This window comes from Xenopus laevis, chromosome 9_10S (assembly GCF_017654675.1).
Source record: "Xenopus laevis strain J_2021 chromosome 9_10S, Xenopus_laevis_v10.1, whole genome shotgun sequence".
NCBI classification, from domain to species: Eukaryota; Metazoa; Chordata; class Amphibia; order Anura; family Pipidae; genus Xenopus; species Xenopus laevis.
The window spans coordinates 38,966,907-38,993,198 of NC_054388.1; the positions used below are offsets into that span (position 1 = coordinate 38,966,907).

Here is a 26,292-nt window from a genome sequence, read left to right on the forward strand (position 1 = left end):
GAGCTTCCCTAATTCATTTATTAAATTACTTAAAACTCATTTTACAGAATACAAAAATACTTAGGTCCCAAGACCGAGCGTTTGTTAGGTTGAGGTAATGTCTAAATATCACTTAAGAGGCTCCCGCTGAATCAGTTTTGAGACCCATATTTGGCAAGCAGGAGACTGGCAGTGTCCTTCTGTGAAGACATCAATCATGGTGCAAAGTGCAAGTTACCGACAGACCAATTGCAGCATCTCCTCCGTGTCCAAGATCTTTTCTCTTGGTTTCCCAACTGCGAGACCCCTGGCAGTCTCCATCTCATCAATCTTCTCCCAGTCAGAGAAAGAGACAGGCTGTATCCCTGAGAGGTTCAAAAGAGAGAGCATGCTGAAAGTATAAATTCAAAGTGTAGGTACAGTCTCTGAGAGGTGTACATGAAAGAACAGGATGAAGGAGACATATCAGTCAATGTTATTGGAGAGAAGTACAAGAATACACCTTGGAGGACCCAACAAATAACAGAGAGACACCTTCAAGTAAGACTCCCTAGTTACCCCGGAGGTGAAGCAACTCCCGAATGGTTACAGATCCTGCCCGAGGTTCCGACCAATTCAAGGCCCCCATTTGTACATCTTCAAAAATGGCTTGTGCTGTATCAAAGCTGTCTGTCATTGTGGTGGTTATGACTCCAGTGGGACCTCTCTTCACCCAACCGCTGCAGTACAGGCCTGGAGGAAAATGAGCATTAGGGTATATTGAGAAATGAACACCTCTTTATTATCTGAACGGAGAGACATAGCTCACCTGGGATTCCTTCAACTCTGCCCATAGAATTTGGGATTACACCCTGCATGGGCAGGAAGGGAACAGTCGAAGAGATGGAGACACTTTTGTACCCAATGCTGCTAAAGATTAGACCACATGATATGTTTTCCACCTGCCCCGTGGGGACAGCCACAGCAGTTTCTCCCATACCCTGAATAACAACAGAGGAAGTAAATACACAATTACACTGTGCAACATATACTCCAATAACCTCCAGGATCCTCACACACCTCAAGGCGAGTCACTGACAGGCGGATACAGGCTGCTCTCTTCCCATCTTCACTGGGTAACACAGCCAAAGGGCTCCTAAAGAATCGCAAGCCCCACTCTTTCTCAGGCTGGGCCCAGTTTACTGCCACCTTTTTGCCAGGCTTCTCCATTGCTGATTTTACCAGCAGCTCAGTCAGGCGTTTTCTTGGCCGAGGGAGGTCTAAAAAAACATTAGATAATGGATTGTAGAAATAATGTACTTGCCAGAAAACAGAGGCTCTGATGATTGAAGAAAGAAGAGTCACCTCATTATTGTCAGCTGGAGAAGGTCACAGAGAAAAGGCAGGAGGAAGTTAAAAGAGAAAGTTATTAAGTAGGGGTGAAGCATTTGCTGATTTACAGCTGACAGAGCTCCAAGCAGAAAATAAGGCTGAGAGAGAGAATTAACCAGCTCTGTAATAATGGGAGGCCATGGAAAGAAATTGACCATTAAAAGAGATGTCTCCCCACAGAAGCACTCTGCTGCTAGCCCACCTTTTGTAGCCTTTTCCAAACCCATATAATCAGCGGGATCCAGCTTTGGTCGAGCCCCTGGTAAGTTAATCATCTCTCGCAGCTCCTAGGGTAGAAAAATCAGTATTACTGCCAAATGGTGCAGGCAGAGAGAGAGAGATGCAACTATCTAGGCATAGAGAGCACTAAAATAACCAATGTAGCAGCTAGTAACATCCAGCACTCACTGCTTATGAGCTGAACCCTGACCCTCAGTTATTGCAAGGAGCAGAGTATGGCAGAGAGAACGTTATGGTCTGAGAGGTTAGGCTGTTGTATGCATTTGATTCAAGCAGAACACACACTGGAATGTAATAATACAGATTTCTAGTAATTGTACCTTTATGGTAAATGCCACCTGAAGAGGCCCACGTCTCCCGACCATCCACACCCTCCTTATTCGAGTTTTGCTCAAAGTATCCAATGCAGCCTGGGTGATGTCTGTTTTCTGTATAAGGAAAAGTGCAAGCACACGGTGGGCACAATATAAAAGACGCAGAGTGGAGAAAGTTATAATTCATAAGGAGTTACTCACTCGCAGGATGTCGACAGGAGAAAGGAGAATACGAGCAATGTCCAGAGCAACATTCCCCTGTCCTAATATCACTGCTGTGTCACAGCTCAGGTCTGGGTTAAGCTAAAATTATGAAAACGTGTAATTAGTAACCTTCCCTTAATACCCTAGTATAATGTAATGTTTACAGCTTCTCCCTCGGAACAGTATCAGAAGAAAATCCCCCTTTAAATCAATCCGACAACCTCAAAGTTACTGGTTAGGGGTACAATGCGCATTTTAAAATATTCCATCTGAATGCAATGTTATAAAGGGAAAGGCTTGCAGCACTCGGGGGTGCCAAATGTCAGGCACCCCAAGTGATTGTATTTACTTACCTGAAACACCGGGCCGGTGCTCCTATCAGCAGAAAACTTCACCGGCCCGGGATTATACCAGAGAGCACCATGGAGCGAACCTCTTCCATTTTCCTCTTTTAGCAGTGGCGCATGCGCAGTAGAATGAAAAGCCAAACTTTAACTAAAAAGTCAGCTATTTCGTTCAACTGCGCATGCGTTTGCCCCGGGAAATTTGAAGACAGAAGAAGACGGAAATGGATCACTCCGTGGTGCTCTCTGGTATAATCCCGGGCCGGTGCAGTTTTCTGCTGATAGGAGCACCGGCCCGGGGTTTCAGGTAAGTAAATACAATCACTTGGGGTGCCTAACATTTGGCACTCCCAAGTGCTGCAAGCCTTTTCTTCTCCAGTAATGTTTCAGGCCTCCCAGGAACTCCCAATCTTCTGATTTTACATTCTACATTACATGCTCAGTGTCCTGGGCTGCTGTTGATAAGCTAAGTTCAGGGAATGCCGGAAATCATCATCATGCAGAAAGCACTGGTTCTATGCTGCTGTGTAATCTGAATCAATTTATATTTACTCTTGTATCATGAATTGAACATATACATATACGTGTGGCAAAAGTAAGTGAATCTTATAATATCATAATTTGAAGGTGAAATCAGAGTCTGGCATTTTTAGTCCATTCGACGACACTCAGATGGTAGTGAGAGACCCTGTTTTATTTAAAGAACAGGGATCCAGCAAAGCCTGATCACACACACACAACACATTTGTAGATGTATATAATGGCATGGACAAAGGAGGTATCTGAGAACCTCAGAAAAAGACTTGTTGATAAATCTGGAAAAGATTACAACACTCTCTCTAAAGAGTTTGGACTTCACCAATCAACAGTCAGACAGATTGCAACTGCAACTCCAACTGCAAGGAGTTTAATTGTCCGAGAGGTTACAAAGGAACTCAGGGTAACTTCTAAGCAACTGGCGAACGCTGATATTCATGAACAGTAATGGTGTGTATGGCAGGGTAACAAGGATAAATCAGAAGGATATTGGAAGAATGTTTTGTGGACAGATGAAGCCAAAATATAACTTTTTGGTTTAAATGAGGAGCGTTACATTTGGAGAAAGAAAAACACTGCATTAAAGCATAAGAACCCTATTCCATCTGTGAAACATGGTAGTGGGAGTGTTCTGGTTTGGGCCTGTTTTGCTGCATCTGGGCATGAACGGCTTGCCATCATTGATGAAAAATGAATTCTGAACTATACCAGAGAACTGTGAACTGAATCTCAAGAGACAGTGGGTCATGCAGCAAGACAACGATCCTAAACACACACGTCGTTCTACCAAAGAAGAATAAAGTGAATGCGTTGGAATGGCCAAGCCAAAGTCCTCACCTTAATCCAATTGAAATGTTGTGGAAAGACTTAAAGCAAGTGGTTCATGTGAGGAACACCCACCAACATCCAAAAGCTGAAGATGTTCTATATGGAGGAATGGGCTAAAATTCCAGTCGATGTGCAGGACTGATCAACAGTTACCACAAACGTTTGTAGTTATTGCTGCACAATGACGTCACACCAAATACTAAGAGCTCAATTCGCTTACTAGCCACATGCAGATATGTTACTGGACCAAATATACAAATTTTGTTTTGTTTAACTAAGTTTTCTTCATCTTCTTGGGACTTGATTGAAATTCGGATGTTATAGGTCACATTCATATAAAAATATAGAAAATGTTAAAGGGTTCACAAACTTTCATGCACCACTGTATATGGTGAGTTGGTCCCTAAGCTCAGGTAAAAGCAGAACATGTGCCTTCAGTCAGTAGAAAAGAAGATGGGAGGATACTGGGCCAAATTCAGAGGCACTGATCTTCCATGCCAAATGGCTGTGGGGCCCTGGACTGGTGCAGAAGCCTAAACTATATGAAGGATAATATAAATTGCAGATGATGCAAATGCAGGGCACAGAAAGTTGGACTTGCGGCAGACCCTATATCGGACTTTATACAGAGAGGTACCAGCCCTCTCAGTGTAACATTGAAAGAGCTGTATGTATAAAACCTGGCTGCTAGAAAATCCAGGCATGATAAGAAGTAACAACCTAGAAAAAGCATAGAAAGGGTTAGACTACCAGTGCTATTTTAGTTCTTTATTTTTGATTTCTTCATCTCAGCAGTGCAGTTGCATTTTTTAAAATTGAAAATGTATTAACTCCCTGTTCTGCAACTTCTGTGAACATAAAGGAGGAGGTTGCAACTCCATCAGGTTTTCTTATTCACATTGGGTGCTACGCAAGGAAAGGCTGCACTGCAGTGTTATTAAAAGAGAAATGTAACTGTTTAATAGAAGCAGACACAGCATAGATTAAAAGAAGGAGTTTTACCTTCTGGCAAATGCATTATTCAAGTTACTGCAGTTAAATTGAGGATGATGGGATCCCTTTTTTCTTTTGCATTTATTAAACCAGCCCCGTTTAGAGTTTGTGCGGCCACACAGACTTTAGACAGGGCTGGTTAATAAATCACAGTCCACTGGGAGCCCATTATCAGCCATTTCAACTGGCTGTATCCCCCAGTCCCAAACACTAGTTCTGTACTCCCCAGTCTGGTGCTATTGTATATGCACTGTCACAATGCAAATGCTTCTTTCATTACATTGCATTCGCTAGCACTGAAACATTAATCATGTGTCCCAAACTCACATGTCTGTTGTCAGGAAGCCCATTGTACCAGCCCACAAAATCCCTGGCAGAATAGACTCCAGGCAGGTCCTCTCCGGGGATCCCTAGCTCACGTTTGTCTTCAGCGCCATAACTCTGTAAGACAGGCAGACACTTAGGAAAAAATATATATATATGTTTATAAAAACCAGAAGACAGATGCCCCTTACACACAAGCCTATGCTCTCAGCCATGGGATACTCACCAGCACCACAGCGTGATAGGCTGCCTGCAGCTCTTCCACTGTAACGTCTCTGCCAACCATCACATTGCCCAAAAAAGTACAACGTTCTGACCGTGCTGTCTGTGTGAAAGTGTTAATAACGTTCTGTAATGACAGAGAAAAAGGAAACAGGGTTGTTAATGACCCCAAGAACAGCAGGAGCAAGACAAGCTGCAAAGTACCAACTTGCATACATTATACAAAAGTCATGATCATTTGTAATTCATCGTTCAGTCCTTTAGTGTCAGCTTCTATGACAAACCTTATTTTCTGCTTGATGATTTCAGCTGCACACACTGAGCATGTGCACTGTCATTGACACTTAAAAGATGCCCTAACAAGATGGGGAGTTCTTGTGGACAATTTTAAGGCCTGAATCATTACTGGTAAAGCGCTGCACCTATGAGCTGGTATAGTAAGTTTACCACATAAAATGCTGGTCAAAGTGAAATTCGTATGCACTCCCTGGCCTTTCCTTGGTGCAATTATCCGGTGCTCAGTCCTCTAGGGAGACGGCACTCCCCTGGATCCACAGGAAACAAGCAAATGAGGAACCGGCACACAGAGATGAATGCAAAAGGGGATTACCACATAAAATGGAGCATTTCTAGCCATGTTTAGTTTTAGGGCTTATTTCTCCTTTAAGCGAGTGGATGGTTAAAAAAATTGTAAGAAAAAAGATGCAGCAGCTCAGCAGCAGAGAGAGAGAGACATACAATTGAGCGGTGAAGGTGGGTATAAATAGAAAGGATCGCCTTCTTACTTTCCTATGACATGATACATTCATAGAATATGAAGTACAGGTTTGATACATTCAGCAGGTTTGGAAGCAGATGGCAGTACGTATATTTTCAGTAGTGTCAGAACATGTGATTTAAAGTTAAAATAAAAGAGTATGAAGGGGGAGGGGTTGAACCAGATTTATCAAGCATGCGAGTCTTGATTCTTAAAGACGGTCTCCCACTCAGCTTATCCCGGAAAATGGCTGCGTGGCACTCCAATGCCTGAATACGCGCCAAGGGGTATGTATAAAGTTTGGGGCATTTCCCCGGGGGCAGCTATGCTGAGGGGGGAGGTAGGGTTTTTTTTTTTTTTTTTTTAAACGGTTGAATTCTCCTTTAAGGTGGTCATAGTTTTAGGGCCCAATGATCAGATCATAATGCATCCGATACAGGCGGTCGGATCGAAGGACCGCATAAACGCACAGATGCGGCCGCAATCCAACGGGATTTTTTAACCTGCCCGATCGAGATCTGCCCAAATTTCGCCCAGATAACGATTGGGAAAGCCCATCGGATGGCCTCACACACGGGCCAATAAGCTGCCAACTCGGTCTGTTGGCAGTTTTTATCGGCCCATGTATGGGGGCCTTTAAGCTGTTGGCTCCGGCTGTTGTCAGCTTCTGTATTTTTGCAGGCTGAGAGAAGCAGATCTGCTCAGTGCCCCTGCTCCACTGATTTGAATCTAATCAGCCTGTTTGCGGTCACACACAGCGGAGCTAAAGCGGAGGTCAGTATTTGGGCTTATCTCAGACTGTGACCACACTGGTTGATTGGATTTAAATCAATGGAGCAGGGGCACAGAGCAGATCTACTTCTCTCAGCCTGCAAAAATACAGAAGCTGACAACAGCCGGAGCCAACATCTTAAAGGCCCCCATACATGGGCCGATAAACTCTGCCAACAGACCGAGTTGGCAATCAAGGTTGACTGGATACCGAGAAGTCTTTAAATAGTATTGCCCAGTCTTCTTGTGAGGCACCTCCGCCGTAGGTGCAAATAAGTAATCCACCAATAAATAGAACACAAGAAGATAGGCGCTGAGGCAGGATTAACTGCTAAATCATCAGTGTTTATTTGCCAACACTACATGTTTCGAACCATAGAAGGCTCTTTGTCAAGTGTGTCACACTTGACAAAGAGCCTTCTATGGTTCGAAACATGTAGTGTTGGCAAATAAACACTGATGATTTAGCAGTTAACCCTTTGCCTGCCAAGCACGTACGCTGTACGTTCTGGCAGGCAAGGGCTTTAACTGCCAAGCACGTACATTGTACGTTCTTGCAGTTTAACATGCTGTACTCTGCATCAGTGGCTTTAGCCGCCTCTGCAGAGACTTAGCAGTGCTGACAGCCCCCTGGGCAACAAGGCTGGGGGCTGTCATGTCGGTCCTGCAACAGGATTGTTGCAGGATCGACCTAAAATCGCAAAAAGAAGCAACTTACCAGCTCCTCCGTCTTCCTTCTGCTCTCTGCTGCTCTGGCGACGCCCACGCACTTCCTGACTGCAGTGACTCAGCACACACGCTGCTGAAAGAGGATTAGACTCTCTCCCCTGCTCCAGCAATGGTAAGTGGACTTTATTTGCTAAATTACACACTACACAAACACTACATACACACTACACTACATTGTATAGATCTGTGCACAGTTACACAATCATTTTAGTAAAGATTTTTTTTTTTTTTTTTTAATTTTTTTTGGAAAGTTATGTACACTTATTTGCACTTATTTCACACTTATATACACACTGTCACACCACTTTTAGAAGTGTATACACATGTATACACAAAAAACTCACAAAGAGGGATTTTTTTTTTTTTACTTTTTCATTTTACTAATTTGTGTTTTTTTACCCCTAAAAACCATTTGTTTTGGCAGCATGACTATTGGGTAATCGATTTGGGCCACTAATTATGCTGTTGGATCAGTAATTTTGTTATTTCATTGATTTACACAATTTCGTGGTTTTATTGCAATTTTATCCCTGCATTATTTTTCCTTATGTATCTTTAGTATAGTTTTGCTGTTTGGTGCTTTGGTATAGAATGATAGATTTTACTTTGTTTGATCCGTCAGAATATGTACTTTCCAAAAATGTATGCTGTTCTGGGGGCTTTTTACAGTTTGGGGGTCTTACAACACATAACGCAAAGTTGGGGTACTGTTTTCAGCAGCTTAGTTGGCTAGTGTGAAAATTCATATGCATGTTTTTCATTTGGGGTCCGTACACACCACATACTTTGGTAAATCTATGCATATTGGGCATCAAGCTATTCATCAGACCTCTGACGTCCATATTTAGGGTGATTTTTCTTTGTACGTAAAACATTGTGTGCGAAAAATGCGGCAAACTGCAGCATTTTTAGGCAATTTTCAGAAATGTTGTAAAAACCTCTAAGTTTAGAAAAGCTTTGCAGTTTGGTAGTTTGGTGTAGAAAGACGTCTTTATCTTTGTTGGATTCGTCAGAATGTGTACTTTCCAAAAACATATGGTTTTGGGGGGTCTTTGCTGTAAGGAGGGTCTTGAGGCACATAATATGAAGTCAATGGTCTATGTTCACAGAAGGCGAATCGGCAGCGGAGAAAACTCATATGCACTATTTTTATTTGGGGTCTGCACATGCCAGCTGCCTTGGTGTATCTATGCATATTGGGCATCAAACTGTTCAGTCGTCCCTTGGCATCAATATTTATGTTATTTTACAATTGTATGCAAGAAATTGGGTGAGATAAATGTGGCCAATTGCAATATTTTTAGGCGATTTTCAAAAATGTAAAAACCGTTGCTTTTATCGCCAAATTTAGGAAAGACTTGCGACTTGGTACTTTGGAGTACAAGGACATGTATACCCAATTTGGGTTTGTGGGAATGTGTACTTTCCAAAAATATATGGTTTTCTGGGGTGAACTTACTTTTTTCTACTTTTGCCCCCCTCAAAACAATATAAATGTGTTGATTTTGCAGTATCTGAAATGACAGACCATATGGGGGTCTTCTTTTGGGGCCCCTATATGCCACATGCTTAGGTACACCTATACATATTGGGCATCAAACTGTTCAGAGGACCCTAAGCTTTCATATTTGGGGTGATTTCTCTTGATACCTAAAAGTATGTGGGTAATACGATGCTGCAGGGTAGAAATTTTGAGGTGATTTTTGGAAATGTCACCGAAATCACCACATTTAGGAATGATTTGCAGCTTGGTACTTTGTAGTACAAAGACATGCATACCCAATTTAGATTCGTGGGAATGTGTACTTTCCGAAAATATATGGTTTTCTGGGGTGAATTTACCCTTTTCTACTTTTGCCCCCCCCAAAACGATGTAAATGTCTTGATTTTGCAGTATCTGAAATGACAGACCATATGGGGGTCTTCCTTTTGGGGCCCCTATATGCCACGTGCTTGGGTACACCTATACATATTGGGCATCAAACTGTTCAGAGGACCCTAGGCTTTCATATTTGGGGTGATTTCTCTTGATACCTAAAAGTATGTGGGTAATACGATGCTGCAGGGTAGAAATTTTGAGGTGATTTTTGGAAATGTCACCAAAATCACCACATTTAGGAATGATTTGCAGCTTGGTACTTTGTAGAACAAAGACATGCATACCCAATTTAGATTCGTGGGAATGTGTACTTTCCGAAAATATATGGTTTTCTGGGGTGAATTTACCCTTTTCTACTTTTGCCCCCCCCCAAACAATGTAAATGTCTTGATTTTGCAGTATCTGAAATGGCAGACAATATGGGGGTCTTCTTTTGGGGCCCATATATGCCACGTGCTTGGGTACACCTATACATATTGGGCATGAAACTGTTCAGAGGACCCTAAGCTTTCATATTTGGGGTGATTTCTCTTGATACCTAAAAGTATGTGGGTAATACGATGCTGCAGGGTAGAAATTTTGAGGTGATTTTTGGAAATGTCACCGAAATCACCACATTTAGGAATGATTTGCAGCTTGGTACGTTGGAGTACAAAGACATGCATACCCAATTTAGATTCGTGGGAATGTGTACTTTCCGAAAATATATGGTTTTCTGGGGTGAACTTACCCTTTTCTACTTTTGCCCCCCCCAAAACGATGTAAATGTCTTGATTTTGCAGTATCTGAAATGACAGACCATATGGGGGTCTTCTTTTTGGGGCCCCTATATGCCACGTGCGTGGGTACACCTATACATATTGGGCATGAAACTGTTCAGAGGACCCTAGGCTTTCATATTTGGGGTGATTTCTCTTGATACCTAAAAGTATGTGGGCAATACGATGCTGCAGGGTAGATATTTTGAGGTGGTTTTTGGAATTGTCGCCAAAATCACCAAATTTAGGAATGGTTTGCGGCTTGGTACTTTGGAGTACAAAGACATGCATACCCAATTTAGATTCGTGGGAATGTGTACTTTCCGAAAATATATGGTTTTCTGGGGTGAACTTACCCTTTTCTACTTTTGCCCCCCCCAAAACAATGTAAATGTCTTGATTTTGCAGTACCTGAAATGACAAACCATATGGGGGGTGGGTCTTAATTTTAGGGCCCTTATATGCCACATGCTTAGGTACACCTATACATATTTGGCATCAAACTGTTCAGGGGACCCTAGGCTTTTATATTTGGGGTGATTTCTCTTGATACCTAAAAGTATGTGGGTAATACGATGCTGCAGGGTAGAAATTTTGAGGTGGTTTTTGGAAATGTCGGCAAAATACCAAATTTAGGAATGGTTTGCGGCTTGGTACTTTGGAGTACAAAGACATGCATACCCAATTTAGATTCCTGGGAATGTGTACTTTCCGAAAATATATGGTTTTCTGGGGTGAACTTACTTTTTTCTACTTTTGCCCCCCCCCAAAACAATGTAAATGTGTTGATTTTGCAGTACCTGAAATGACAGACCATATGGGGGTCTTCCTTTTGGGGCCCCTGTATGCCACGTGCTTGGGTACACCTATACATATTGGACATCAAACTGTTCAGAGGACCCTAGGCTTTCATATTTGGGGTGATTTCTCTTGATACCTAAAAGTATGTGGGTAATGCGATGCTGCAGGGTAGATATTTTGAGGTGATTTTTGGAAATGTTGCCAAAATCACCAAATTTAGGAAATGGTTTGCGGCTTGGTACTTTGGAGTACAAAGACATGCATACCCAATTTAGATTCGTGGGAATGTGTACTTTCCGAAAATATATGGTTTTCTGGGGTGAACTTACCCTTTTCTACTTTTGCCCCCCCAAAAACGATGTAAATGTCTTGATTTTGCAGTATCTGAAATGACAGACCATATGGGGGTCTTCCTTTTGGGGCCCCTATATGCCACGTGCGTGGGTACACCTATACATATTGGGCATCAAACTGTTCAAAGGACCCTAGGCTTTCATATTTGGGGTGATTTCTCTTGATACCTAAAAGTATGCGGGCAATACGATGCTGCAGGGTAGATATTTTGAGGTGGTTTTTGGAAATGTCGCCAAAATCACCAAATTTAGGAATGGTTTGCGGCTTGGTACTTTGGAGTACAAAGACATGCATACACAATTTAGATTCGTGGAATGTGTACTTTCGGAAAATATATGGTTTTCTGGGGTGAACTTACCCTTTTCTACTTTTGCCCCCCCCAAAACGATGTAAATGTCTTGATTTTGCAGTATCTGAAATGACAGACCATATGGGGGTCTTCCTTTTGGGGCCCCTATATGCCACGTGCGTGGGTACACCTATACATATTGGGCATCAAACTGTTCAAAGGACCCTAGGCTTTCATATTTGGGGTGATTTCTCTTGATACCTAAAAGTATGCGGGCAATACGATGCTGCAGGGTAGATATTTTGAGGTGGTTTTTGGAAATGTCGCCAAAATCACCAAATTTAGGAATGGTTTGCGGCTTGGTACTTTGGAGTACAAAGACATGCATACCCAATTTAGATTCGTGGGAATGTGTACTTTCGGAAAATATATGGTTTTCTGGGGTGAACTTACTTTTTTCTACTTTTGACCCCCCCAAAACGATGTAAATGTCTTGATTTTGCAGTATCTGAAATGACAGACCATATGGGTGTCTTCCTTTCGGGGCCCCTATATGCCACGTGCTTGGGTACACCTATACATATTGGGCATCAAACTGTTCAGAGGAACCTAGGCTTTCATATTTGGGGCGATTTATCTTGATACCTAAAAGTATGTGGGTAATACGATGCTGCAGGGTAGAAATTTTGAGGTGATTTTTGGAAATGTCGCCAAAATCACCAAATTTAGGAATGGTTTGCGGTTTGTACTTTGGAGTACAAAGACATGCATACCCAATTTAGATTCGTGGGAATGTTTACTTTCCGAAAATATATGGTTTTCTGGGGTGAACTTACCCTTTTCTACTTTTACCCCCCCAAAACGATGTAAATGGCTTGATTTTGCAGTGTCTGAAATGACAGACCATATGGGGGTCTTCCTTTTGGGGCCCCTATATGCCACGTGCGTGGTTACACCTATACATATTGGGCATCAAACTGTTCAGAGGACCCTAGGCTTTCATATTTGGGGTGATTTCTCTTGATACCTAAAAGTATGTGGGCAATACGATGCTGCAGGGTAGAAATTTTGAGGTGATTTTTGGAAATGTCGCCAAAATCACCATATTTAGGAATGGTTTGCTGCTTGTTATTGTGGAGTACAAAGACATGCATACCCAATTTAGATTCGTGGGAATGTGTACTTTCCGAAAATATATGGATTTCTGGGTTGAACTTACTTTTTTTCTACTTTTGACCCCCCCCAAAACGATGTAAATGTGTTGATTTTGCTGTACCTGAAATGACAGACCATATGGGGGTCTTCCTTTTGGGGCCCCTGTATGCCACGTGCTTGAGTACACCTATACATATTGGGCATCAAAGTGTTCAGAGGACCCTAGGCTTTCATATTTGGGGTGATTTCTCTTGATACCTAAAAGTATGTGGGTAATACGATGCTACAGGGTAGAAATTTTGAGGTGATTTTTGGAAATGTCACCGAAATCACCACATTTAGGAATGATTTGCAGCTTGGTACTTTGTAGTACAAAGACATGCATACCCAATTTAGATTCGTGGGAATGTGTACTTTCCGAAAATATATGGTTTTCTGGGGTGAACTTACTTTTTTCTACTTTTACCCCCCCCAAAACGATGCAAATGTGTTGATTTTGCAGTATCTGGAATTACAGAACTGATAGCTCAAATGAGGTGTCTACATTTTAGGGCCCCTATATGCCACATGTTTGGGTACACCTATATATATTGGGCATCAAATTGTTCAGCGGACCCCAGGCTTTCATATTTGGGGTGTTTTACATTGATACCAAATGATTTGTGGGAGATATGATTCTGTAGATTGGAAGCTTTGAGGTAATTTTTCAAAAAATTCACCAATTTCTATAAAACATTATAACTTTAGGAAACAATTGCAACTTGGTAGTTTGGAGTACAACGATATATTTACCCATTTTTGATTCACCAGAATCTGTTCTTTCTAATAATGGGTAGTTTTCTAGGGTAAACCTACTGTTAGTGGAATGTTTGGCCTTGAAAGCAGAAGTATGCCGTTTGGGGAGCGGAGCTTTGGAAATTTGGTTGTGTACTGCTTGTAGATTTTGATCTATACAAGTGAGAAATCTCCATAAAACTATATATATTTGGTATTGCCGCGTTCAGGAGACATAGACCTTTCCAAATAGGCTGTGTTCTCATACATAAAGTAAATGATGTTTCTGATATATGTGATTGTTCTTTGTGAAACATGATTTTTTTCATTTTATTGGACACTTAGAAGCCAATATTTTTTTACAGAAGTAGAATTACACCAAAATTCCTGCATATTTTGAAAGTTCAGGTTGTCCTGAAAAAAACAATATATTGTTTTGCTGAGTAAACTAAAAGACCGCCCCAGGAAAGGCCCTTAAAGTGAAAGAGTGCAAAATATCTAAAAACTGCTTGGCAGTAGATGTTCGCATCTAGGACAAAACGGCTGGCAGGTAAAGGGTTAATCCTGCCTCAGCGCCTATCTTCTTGTGTTCTATTTATTGGTGGAGTTGGCAGTTTATTGGCCTGTGTGTGGGGCAATCCGATGGGCTTCCCCAATCGATATACTGCAAAAATACACAGACTGACAACAGTCGGAGCCAACAGCTTGTGTGCCCATAGCCTAAGGCTCTCTCTTGGCCAATATCAGGTTTTATTTGCCAAACTCTCAGAAATAAAATCCAGTTGCAACACATCATCTGGGAGACCTTCGGATATTAACTCCTTGTTAAATGCACTATGTGCCCTGGTCTCAGGGCTGAAACTCGTTTATCTGCGAGGCTGCACTATCTATACAGACTGTTCAAGGACTTTACTCTCTTATCGCACACAAGCAGGCTCTTTCAAGTTTGTTCTAACGCTCAGATCCCTAGATCTTAGCAACAGAGAGGAATCACAGCACATCCCCAGACAAGTCAGGTCTCCACTCTGCATCTGCTTTGGGGCTTGCATTGTCAGTGTAACAGAGATATGATGCTGTCAAGGACACAGCTCTCCTGAGGCTCAGTCACCTAGTTTGACATTATGGGATGTATCTGTCTAAGCATATCACTTTAAACTACAGCGGCAGGTAGTGAGCTCCAGTAAGGTCATGACTGATGGCACAAATAGATAGGTTAGGCCAAACTACACAATTAGTTGGAGGAACGCCTTGACTATATAAAGATTATTGGGAGGATGTTATTATGGTCTGTGTTACACACAAATAAGCTAACTTTAGCGCCAAAATCAACAGCATCAAACAGCTAGAGGGTACCCCAAAGAGAACGAATACCAACCAGCTGTGTCACAGTCATTCCATCCACTCACCTTTACTTCAGGGTGATCAGGTGCCACGCCAAAGCGCACCAAGCCAAAGGGAACTGGCAGTTTCTCATAAATATCTACGTGAGCCTTAGGGTTGTGCTTCAGGGACAGAAACAGTACAGACAAAAGAGAGAGATTAAAGGGGTGGTTCACATTTAACTTAACTTTTAGTATATTATAGAATAGCTAATTCTAATCAGTCTTTATTTTTTTCTTTTGTAGTTTTTTTTAAATTATTTGTCTTCTTCTGCTGACTCTTTCCAACTTTCAAATGGGGGTCACTGACCCCATCTAAAAAATAAATGCTCTGTAAGGCTACAAATAGTAATTGCTACTTTTTAATGACTCATCTTTCTATTCAGGCCCTCGCCTATTCATATTTCAGTTTCTTATTCACATCAATGCATGGTTGCTATGGTAATATGGACCCTAGCATCCAGACTGCAATTCACTTGTGGCTGACAAGTAAAAAAGGTTGGGGGGGGGCTGGGTTGGAGAATGGATTTGTCCGGACTAAAAGGGTTGTTGGCACTTAGTGGGGGTAAAAAGTGCAACAATGATGCAGGTCACAGAACACCTTAATGACTTCTAATTATCCTTTTAATTTACCCCTTATAATACATGAGTATATTGGCGATGTCGCCAAACGAGCAGATCTTTGCGTCTATGGCCACCTTAAGTCAGAGTTAGTGAGCTTCAAAGCAGGAAGTTAGGTTCTGTTATGTCAGACATCCAGTCACTCCAGCCTTTATACATTACATTTTTGGCTAATTTACTATATTGAAAACATTTTTTATTTTGCACAGCCTATCTATTTTTACACTGAACTGTTCCTTTAAAGGGGACCCATCACCCAAAAAAATTATTCATAATCCTATTTTATCACATCAGTCAAGCAAAATGAACTTTAATTACACTGTACAAATTATTTGAATATTTTTTTCCTTCAGTCTGGGAATTTACAATTATAGCAAGCAGGCAGGAGCCATTTTGTGGACACTATTATTAAGACAAGCCTTGCGTCATCTCAGAATCTTGTTTGTGCACCAGAATGGGGGACCTGATGTCCATCCCCATGCCCTGGTTACACAATTAAATGGTGAAGAAAACGGTGGAATGTGGGGAGAGCAGCAATTTCTAGAAAGTGCTGAATGGTAAGTGAAAGTAATTGTCTGCCCCACCTCTATGCCCAGGGCATAGAGGCGGGGCAGACAATATTTGATTGACAGCTGAGATGTTTAAATGAGCTTACAACAGCTATGAATGGTTCAATAAAAAATAGTAATTTGATCTCATGTTTAATTTGAAAAGGACTTTTATTATACAGATTTGTGTGTCTGGGTGAGTACACTAAGTAAAAGAAAATGCATGGAGCGTCTGTGCCTACAGAACAGACGCTCCATGCATTCCCTATTAAAGAGAAACTGAGTCTGAATCTTACTTACAGTAATGACACATTTTTTAAATTTTATAAAATTGTGTTGATTGTGGGATGGGACATTACCTTTAAGATGTGCTGGGCTGTGTAGAATCCTGCTGGGCCGCTCCCGACAATGCAGATCTGAGGAGTATGAGAAATGGAGGAGAACGACCTTTGCACCCCTAGAAACAAAGATGTCAAATCTAAGATATACATTCTTTCAAGGGCATCAGTACAAAAATGATCCTGTAGGAAACATAATATCGGCCCAACACACATTAACAGGGAGAAAGGGGAAGAAAGGGCTGTAAGTAGATTTAAAGTTCCAGAAAAGTCCCTGAATATATTTAGTATATGGTATAAATCCCCTATAAGTATTAGAACATTTGCATTGTGAACAGCTTATCTGCTATGGTATGTGCTATGCAGGGTAAGCCCCGAGTTCTACAGAATCCTGCATGGTGCCTTTTATTGCTACAAAGTAGTAGTTTGTCTCCCCAAAATCCATTACAGTTTATGAACCCATAAAATAAAACTGCTGCCTCCTTTTTTAATATATCAGGCTGAAGTCACATGGGGCGCTTCTCAGTCTCATATTAACATTTAGCCTAAGGCCCTTGCCACCATTACCCCTTTGACTTCTATGCCATCTACTTGTCGCTGCTTACATGGCAGAGATTTCAGGTTACTTGAGATTTTCTGGGCTGAAATGTTCCCATATGTGCGTTGACAGTTGAATGGCATTAAAGTCAGTGGCATAAGAAACAGGCAACATTGGTAGGTCTTTATTTATAACTGCACATTCCTTTAAATCTCCCTGTTGTGCCACCCAGTGCTTGAAACTCCTAAAGATCATTCATGCACCCAGGCACGCCATCAGAAATCACAGGGCCCCATACAACAAAATTTCCTGGGCCCCCTGGGCTGCGCCCACCGCAAGCCCCACCTACAGGTCCGCCCTCCCCACCCCACAGGTCCGCCCCCACCACACAGTTAAAAAACAAAAACAATATTGGTGGCTAGGGTTGCCACATGTTAATAAAAATAAAAAGATATTGGTGGTCAGGGCCCCCCATAAAAAAACATTTGTGGCCAAGGCCCCCCATTAAAAAATATTGGTGACTAGGACCCCAAATGAGAAAAAAAATTGGTGGCCAGGGCCCCCCCTCCCCACATTATAAGAAAATTGGTGGCCAGGGCCCCTTAAATGTCCATGCCTTCCCAAAGTCAGCAGCTCTCAGAAAAATGTGGGGCCCGGCTAATCAAGTAAGTGTGGCGTGGCCGGGCCCCCCTTACCCTCGGGCCCCCTACAACTCTCCCCCCTGTCCCCCCCTGATGGCTGCCCTGCATGCACCCCAACCACTCTGCCAATAAGATTAGAGTTAGGAAGAGTGGAATTATAATAGGCTTAGTATTAATGAATTCTGCTCAGTCCATTAGCTCCCAGCCTGGTGCCGTGTGACTAGAGAACAATGCGGCCCCTGTGCCATCGTGCCCTGACCTGCTCCTTACCCAGTGCACAATTTCCTGCTACTACAGATTTGGGCTGTTCAAACATTTCCATGTAGTGGACCAATTATTTACAATACCATGCTCTCAACCACATAATAAAACATTGATTTAGTCTTCCAAAGTGGTCATTTCTGAGGGAGGGGGTCATAAAAATGTCTTTGAGGGCATGGTCCAACGCGAGGACTCCAAAGTGCCCTGTTATAGCTCATCTACACAGATTCTGTCAGTGATGGCTTGTAAGAATATTGCCCCATTCTTACAGACAACTACCTTGTAGTACAACAACATTATATTTACCCCAGAATTCTTGACACACTGCCCAGTCCACCTTTACCCCAACACATATCATAGCCTTCCCTGCACACCTGTATTACCACAACGCATTTCATGCACAACCCTACTTACCCTTACTTTAGTCACTTTCCTGCAAGCACTTTACACAGCCCTTACAGCCCCCCTGCACACAGCCCATACTGCCCCAGACACCCCATACAGCCCTCGGACACTCCGTACACCATTTTGCACACCCCATATTATCAACATTTATTTCTAGAGCCCCTGCACATCCAATATAGCCCCTGCATACCCCATATAGCTCCTGAACACATCATATAGCCCCTGCACACTCCATATATCCTCTGCACACCCCATAAATCCCCTGCACACCCCATATAGCCCCCATGCACAGCCTATTATAACCCCTGCACACCCCATTGTAGCCCCTGTACTACCTTGTAGTAAAACAACATTATATTTACCCCAGAATTCTTGACACATTGCCCAGTCCACCTTTACCCCAACACATATCATAGCCTTCCCTGCACACCTGTATTACCACAACGCATTTCATGCACAACCCTACTTACCCTTACTTTAGTCACTTTCCTGCAAGCACTTTACACAGCCCTTACAGCCCCCCTGCACACAGCCCATACTGCCCCAGACACCCCATACAGCCCTCGGACACTCCGTACACCATTTTGCACACCCCATATTATCAACATTTATTTCTAGAGCCCCTGCACATCCAATATAGCCCCTGCATACCCCATATAGCTCCTGAACACATCATATAGCTCCTGAACACATCATATAGCCCCTGCACACTCCATATAGCCTCTGCACACCCCATTATAGCCCCTGCACACTCCATAAATCCCCTGCACACCCCATATAGCCCCCATGCACAGCCTATTATAACCCCTGCACACCCCATTGTAGCCCCTGTACTACCTTGTAGTAAAACAACATTATATTTACCCCAGAATTCTTGACACACTGCCCAGTCCACCTTTACCCCAACACATATCATAACCTTCCCTGCACACCTGTATTACCACAACGCATTTCATGCACAACCCTACTTACCCTTACTTTAGTCACTTTCCTGCAAGCACTTTACACAGCCCTTACAGCCCCCCTGCACACAGCCCATACTGCCCCAGACACCCCATACAGCCCTCGGACACTCCGTACACCATTTTGCACACCCCATATTATCAACATTTATTCTAGAGCCCCTGCACATCCAATATAGCCCCTGCATACCCCATATAGCTCCTGAACACATCATATAGCCCCTGCACACTCCATATATCCTCTGCACACCCCATAAATCCCCTGCACACCCCATATAGCCCCCATGCACAGCCTATTATAACCCCTGCACACCCCATTGTAGCCCCTGTACTACCTTGTAGTAAAACAACATTATATTTACCCCAGAATTCTTGACACATTGCCCAGTCCACCTTTACCCCAACACATATCATAGCCTTCCCTGCACACCTGTATTACCACAACGCATTTCATGCACAACCCTACTTACCCTTACTTTAGTCACTTTCCTGCAAGCACTTTACACAGCCCTTACAGCCCCCCTGCACACAGCCCATACTGCCCCAGACACCCCATACAGCCCTCGGACACTCCGTACACCATTTTGCACACCCCATATTATCAACATTTATTTCTAGAGCCCCTGCACATCCAATATAGCCCCTGCATACCCCATATAGCTCCTGAACACATCATATAGCTCCTGAACACATCATATAGCCCCTGCACACTCCATATAGCCTCTGCACACCCCATTATAGCCCCTGCACACTCCATAAATCCCCTGCACACCCCATATAGCCCCCATGCACAGCCTATTATAACCCCTGCACACCCCATTGTAGCCCCTGTACTACCTTGTAGTAAAACAACATTATATTACCCCAGAATTCTTGACACACTGCCCAGTCCACCTTTACCCCAACACATATCATAACCTTCCCTGCACACCTGTATTACCACAACGCATTTCATGCACAACCCTACTTACCCTTACTTTAGTCACTTTCCTGCAAGCACTTTACACAGCCCTTACAGCCCCCCTGCACACAGCCCATACTGCCCCAGACACCCCATACAGCCCTCGGACACTCCGTACACCATTTTGCACACCCCATATTATCAACATTTATTTCTAGAGCCCCTGCACATCCAATATAGCCCCTGCATACCCCATATAGCTCCTGAACACATCATATAGCTCCTGAACACATCATATAGCCCCTGCACACTCCATATAGCCTCTGCACACCCCATTATAGCCCCTGCACACTCCATAAATCCCCTGCACACCCCATATAGCCCCCATGCACAGCCTATTATAACCCCTGCACACCCCATTGTAGCCCCTGTACTACCTTGTAGTAAAACAACATTATATTTACCCCAGAATTCTTGACACACTGCCCAGTCCACCTTTACCCCAACACATATCATAACCTTCCCTGCACACCTGTATTACCACAACGCATTTCATGCACAACCCTACTTACCCTTACTTTAGTCACTTTCCTGCAAGCACTTTACACAGCCCTTACAGCCCCCCTGCACACAGCCCATACTGCCCCAGACACCCCATACAGCCCTCGGACACTCCGTACACCATTTTGCACACCCCATATTATCAACATTTATTTCTAGAGCCCCCTGCACATCCAATATAGCCCCTGCATACCCCATATAGCTCCTGAACACATCATATAGCCCCTGCACACTCCATATATCCTCTGCACACCCCATAAATCCCCTGCACACCCCATATAGCCCCCATGCACAGCCTATTATAACCCCTGCACACCCCATTGTAGCCCCTGTACTACCTTGTAGTAAAACAACATTATATTTACCCCAGAATTCTTGACACATTGCCCAGTCCACCTTTACCCCAACACATATCATAGCCTTCCCTGCACACCTGTATTACCACAACGCATTTCATGCACAACCCTACTTACCCTTACTTTAGTCACTTTCCTGCAAGCACTTTACACAGCCCTTACAGCCCCCCTGCACACAGCCCATACTGCCCCAGACACCCCATACAGCCCTCGGACACTCCGTACACCATTTTGCACACCCCATATTATCAACATTTATTTCTAGAGCCCCTGCACATCCAATATAGCCCCTGCATACCCCATATAGCTCCTGAACACATCATATAGCTCCTGAACACATCATATAGCCCCTGCACACTCCATATAGCCTCTGCACACCCCATTATAGCCCCTGCACACTCCATAAATCCCCTGCACACCCCATATAGCCCCCATGCACAGCCTATTATAACCCCTGCACACCCCATTGTAGCCCCTGTACTACCTTGTAGTAAAACAACATTATATTTACCCCAGAATTCTTGACACACTGCCCAGTCCACCTTTACCCCAACACATATCATAACCTTCCCTGCACACCTGTATTACCACAACGCATTTCATGCACAACCCTACTTACCCTTACTTAGTCACTTTCCTGCAAGCACTTTACACAGCCCTTACAGCCCCCCTGCACACAGCCCATACTGCCCCAGACACCCCATACAGCCCTCGGACACTCCGTACACCATTTTGCACACCCCATATTATCAACATTTATTTCTAGAGCCCCTGCACATCCAATATAGCCCCTGCATACCCCATATAGCTCCTGAACACATCATATAGCTCCTGAACACATCATATAGCCCCTGCACACTCCATATAGCCTCTGCACACCCCATTATAGCCCCTGCACACTCCATAATCCCCTGCACACCCCATATAGCCCCCATGCACAGCCTATTATAACCCCTGCACACCCCATTGTAGCCCCTGTACTACCTTGTAGTAAAACAACATTATATTTACCCCAGAATTCTTGACACACTGCCCAGTCCACCTTTACCCCAACACATATCATAACCTTCCCTGCACACCTGTATTACCACAACGCATTTCATGCACAACCCTACTTACCCTTACTTTAGTCACTTTCCTGCAAGCACTTTACACAGCCCTTACAGCCCCCCTGCACACAGCCCATACTGCCCCAGACACCCCCATACAGCCCTCGGACACTCCGTACACCATTTTGCACACCCCATATTATCAACATTTATTTCTAGAGCCCCTGCACATCCAATATAGCCCCTGCATACCCCATATAGCTCCTGAACACATCATATAGCCCCTGCACACTCCATATATCCTCTGCACACCCCATAAATCCCCTGCACACCCCATATAGCCCCCATGCACAGCCTATTATAACCCCTGCACACCCCATTGTAGCCCCTGTACTACCTTGTAGTAAAACAACATTATATTTACCCCAGAATTCTTGACACATTGCCCAGTCCACCTTTACCCCAACACATATCATAGCCTTCCCTGCACACCTGTATTACCACAACGCATTTCATGCACAACCCTACTTACCCTTACTTTAGTCACTTTCCTGCAAGCACTTTACACAGCCCTTACAGCCCCCCTGCACACAGCCCATACTGCCCCAGACACCCCATACAGCCCTCGGACACTCCGTACACCATTTTGCACACCCCATATTATCAACATTTATTTCTAGAGCCCTGCACATCCAATATAGCCCCTGCATACCCCATATAGCTCCTGAACACATCATATAGCTCCTGAACACATCATATAGCCCCTGCACACTCCATATAGCCTCTGCACACCCCATTATAGCCCCTGCACACTCCATAAATCCCCTGCACACCCCATATAGCCCCCATGCACAGCCTATTATAACCCCTGCACACCCCATTGTAGCCCCTGTACTACCTTGTAGTAAAACAACATTATATTTACCCCAGAATTCTTGACACACTGCCCAGTCCACCTTTACCCCAACACATATCATAACCTTCCCTGCACACCTGTATTACCACAACGCATTTCATGCACAACCCTACTTACCCTTACTTTAGTCACTTTCCTGCAAGCACTTTACACAGCCCTTACAGCCCCCCTGCACACAGCCCATACTGCCCCAGACACCCCATACAGCCCTCGGACACTCCGTACACCATTTTGCACACCCCATATTATCAACATTATTTCTAGAGCCCCTGCACATCCAATATAGCCCCTGCATACCCCATATAGCTCCTGAACACATCATATAGCTCCTGAACACATCATATAGCCCCTGCACACTCCATATAGCCTCTGCACACCCCATTATAGCCCCTGCACACTCCATAAATCCCCTGCACACCCCATATAGCCCCCATGCACAGCCTATTATAACCCCTGCACACCCCATTGTAGCCCCTGTACTACCTTGTAGTAAAACAACATTATATTTACCCCAGAATTCTTGACACACTGCCCAGTCCACCTTTACCCCAACACATATCATAACCTTCCCTGCACACCTGTATTACCACAACGCATTTCATGCACAACCCTACTTACCCTTACTTTAGTCACTTTCCTGCAAGCACTTTACACAGCCCTTACAGCCCCCCTGCACACAGCCCATACTGCCCCAGACACCCCCATACAGCCCTCGGACACTCCGTACACCATTTTGCACACCCCCATATTATCAACATTTATTTCTAGAGCCCCTGCACATCCAATATAGCCCCTGCATACCCCATATAGCTCCTGAACACATCATATAGCCCCTGCACACTCCATATATCCTCTGCACACCCCATAAATCCCCTGCACACCCCATATAGCCCCCATGCACAGCCTATTATAACCCCTGCACACCCCATTGTAGCCCCTGTACTACCTTGTAGTAAAACAACATTATATTTACCCCAGAATTCTTGACACACTGCCCAGTCCACCTTTACCCCAACACATATCATAACCTTCCCTGCACACCTGTATTACCACAACGCATTTCATGCACAACCCTACTTACCCTTACTTTAGTCACTTTCCTGCAAGCACTTTACACAGCCCTTACAGCCCCCCTGCACACAGCCCATACTGCCCCAGACACCCCCATACAGCCCTCGGACACTCCGTACACCATTTTGCACACCCCATATTATCAACATTTATTTCTAGAGCCCCTGCACATCCAATATAGCCCCTGCATACCCCATATAGCTCCTGAACACATCATATAGCCCCTGCACACTCCATATATCCTCTGCACACCCCATAAATCCCCTGCACACCCCATATAGCCCCCATGCACAGCCTATTATAACCCCTGCACACCCCATTGTAGCCCCTGTACTACCTTGTAGTAAAACAACATTATATTTACCCCAGAATTCTTGACACATTGCCTAGTCCACCTTTACCCCAACACATATCATAGCCTTCCCTGCACACCTGTATTACCACAACGCATTTCATGCACAACCCTACTTACCCTTACTTTAGTCACTTTCCTGCAAGCACTTTACACAGCCCTTACAGCCCCCCTGCACACAGCCCATACTGCCCCAGACACCCCATACAGCCCTCGGACACTCCGTACACCATTTTGCACACCCCATATTATCAACATTTATTTCTAGAGCCCCTGCACATCCAATATAGCCCCTGCATACCCCATATAGCTCCTGAACACATCATATAGCTCCTGAACACATCATATAGCCCCTGCACACTCCATATAGCCTCTGCACACCCCATTATAGCCCCCTGCACACTCCATAAATCCCCTGCACACCCCATATAGCCCCCATGCACAGCCTATTATAACCCCTGCACACCCCATTGTAGCCCCTGTACTACCTTGTAGTAAAACAACATTATATTTACCCCAGAATTCTTGACACACTGCCCAGTCCACCTTTACCCCAACACATATCATAACCTTACCTGCACACCTGTATTACCACAACACATTTCATGCACAACCCTACTTACCCTTACTTTAGTCACTTTCCTGCAAGCACTTTACACAGCCCTTACAGCCCCCCTGCACACAGCCCATACTGCCCCAGACACCCCATACAGCCCTCGGACACTCCGTACACCATTTTGCACACCCCATATTATCAACATTTATTTCTAGAGCCCCTGCACATCCAATATAGCCCCTGCATACCCCATATAGCTCCTGAACACATCATATAGCCCCTGCACACTCCATATATCCTCTGCACACCCCATAAATCCCCTGCACACCCCATATAGCCCCCATGCACAGCCTATTATAACCCCTGCACACCCCATTGTAGCCCCTGTACTACCTTGTAGGTAAAACAACATTATATTTACCCCAGAATTCTTGACACATTGCCCAGTCCACCTTTACCCCAACACATATCATAGCCTTCCCTGCACACCTGTATTACCACAACGCATTTCATGCACAACCCTACTTACCCTTACTTTAGTCACTTTCCTGCAAGCACTTTACACAGCCCTTACAGCCCCCCTGCACACAGCCCATACTGCCCCAGACACCCCATACAGCCCTCGGACACTCCGTACACCATTTTGCACACCCCATATTATCAACATTTATTTCTAGAGCCCCTGCACATCCAATATAGCCCCTGCATACCCCATATAGCTCCTGAACACATCATATAGCCCCTGAAAACCCCATATAGCCCCTGCACACTCCATAAATCCCCTGCACACCCAATTGTAGCCCCTGCACACCCCATTATAGCCGCTGCACACCCCATTATAGCTCCTGAACACATCATATAGCCCCTGAAAACCCCATATAGCCCCTGCACACTCCATAAATCCCCTGCACACCCAATTGTAGCCCCTGCACACCCCATTATAGCCGCTGCACACCCCATTATAGCCCCTGCACACTCCATTACAGCCCCTGAACAGCCCTGTCGTCCTTACACAAATCTGCCTGACAACTTTAGGACCCAGAGTGTGTCTCTCACCGGCAGGAAGAAGCAGCCATCCCCGGGGAACACTCAGGCAGCGGGACAGCCCCCACATCCTACCAACTTGGGGCTGACACAGAAACTGACAGCCTTCGTCAAACTCTGGCGCTGTAATTCAAGCCACGCCCCACCTCCAGCCGGCGGAGGCCGTGTTC

The 26,292-nt window shown here is 44.2% G+C and overlaps 1 protein-coding gene across 1 annotated transcript; it reads right to left on the reverse strand.

Moving 5' to 3' along the window:
- fdxr.S (ferredoxin reductase S homeolog) lies at positions 1 to 26,292 on the reverse strand. The gene is made up of 12 exons (XM_018238499.2): positions 26,135 to 26,292; positions 16,531 to 16,628; positions 15,030 to 15,125; positions 5,361 to 5,483; positions 5,138 to 5,251; positions 2,106 to 2,207; positions 1,911 to 2,018; positions 1,553 to 1,637; positions 1,039 to 1,238; positions 788 to 959; positions 538 to 711; positions 1 to 344 (listed from the first exon to the last, which is right to left on the reverse strand). The coding sequence occupies exons 1-12, from the start codon at positions 26,190 to 26,192 to the stop codon at positions 214 to 216; spliced, it is 1,461 nt and encodes a 486-aa protein (XP_018093988.1). The 5' UTR covers positions 26,193 to 26,292; the 3' UTR covers positions 1 to 213.

Excerpts from the sequence above, each read along its gene's own strand:
- fdxr.S (XM_018238499.2), bottom strand. The coding sequence starts at position 26,192 with ATGTGGGGGCTGTCCCGCTGCCTGAGTGTTCCCCGGGGATGGCTGCTT. Across the intron at positions 5,252-5,360 it reads CCTATCACGCTGTGGTGCTG|AGTTATGGCGCTGAAGACAA; the intron begins GTGAGTATCCCA and ends CCTGTCTTACAG. Across the intron at positions 345-537 it reads GGAGTTGCTTCACCTCCGGG|GGATACAGCCTGTCTCTTTC; the intron begins GTAACTAGGGAG and ends TGAACCTCTCAG.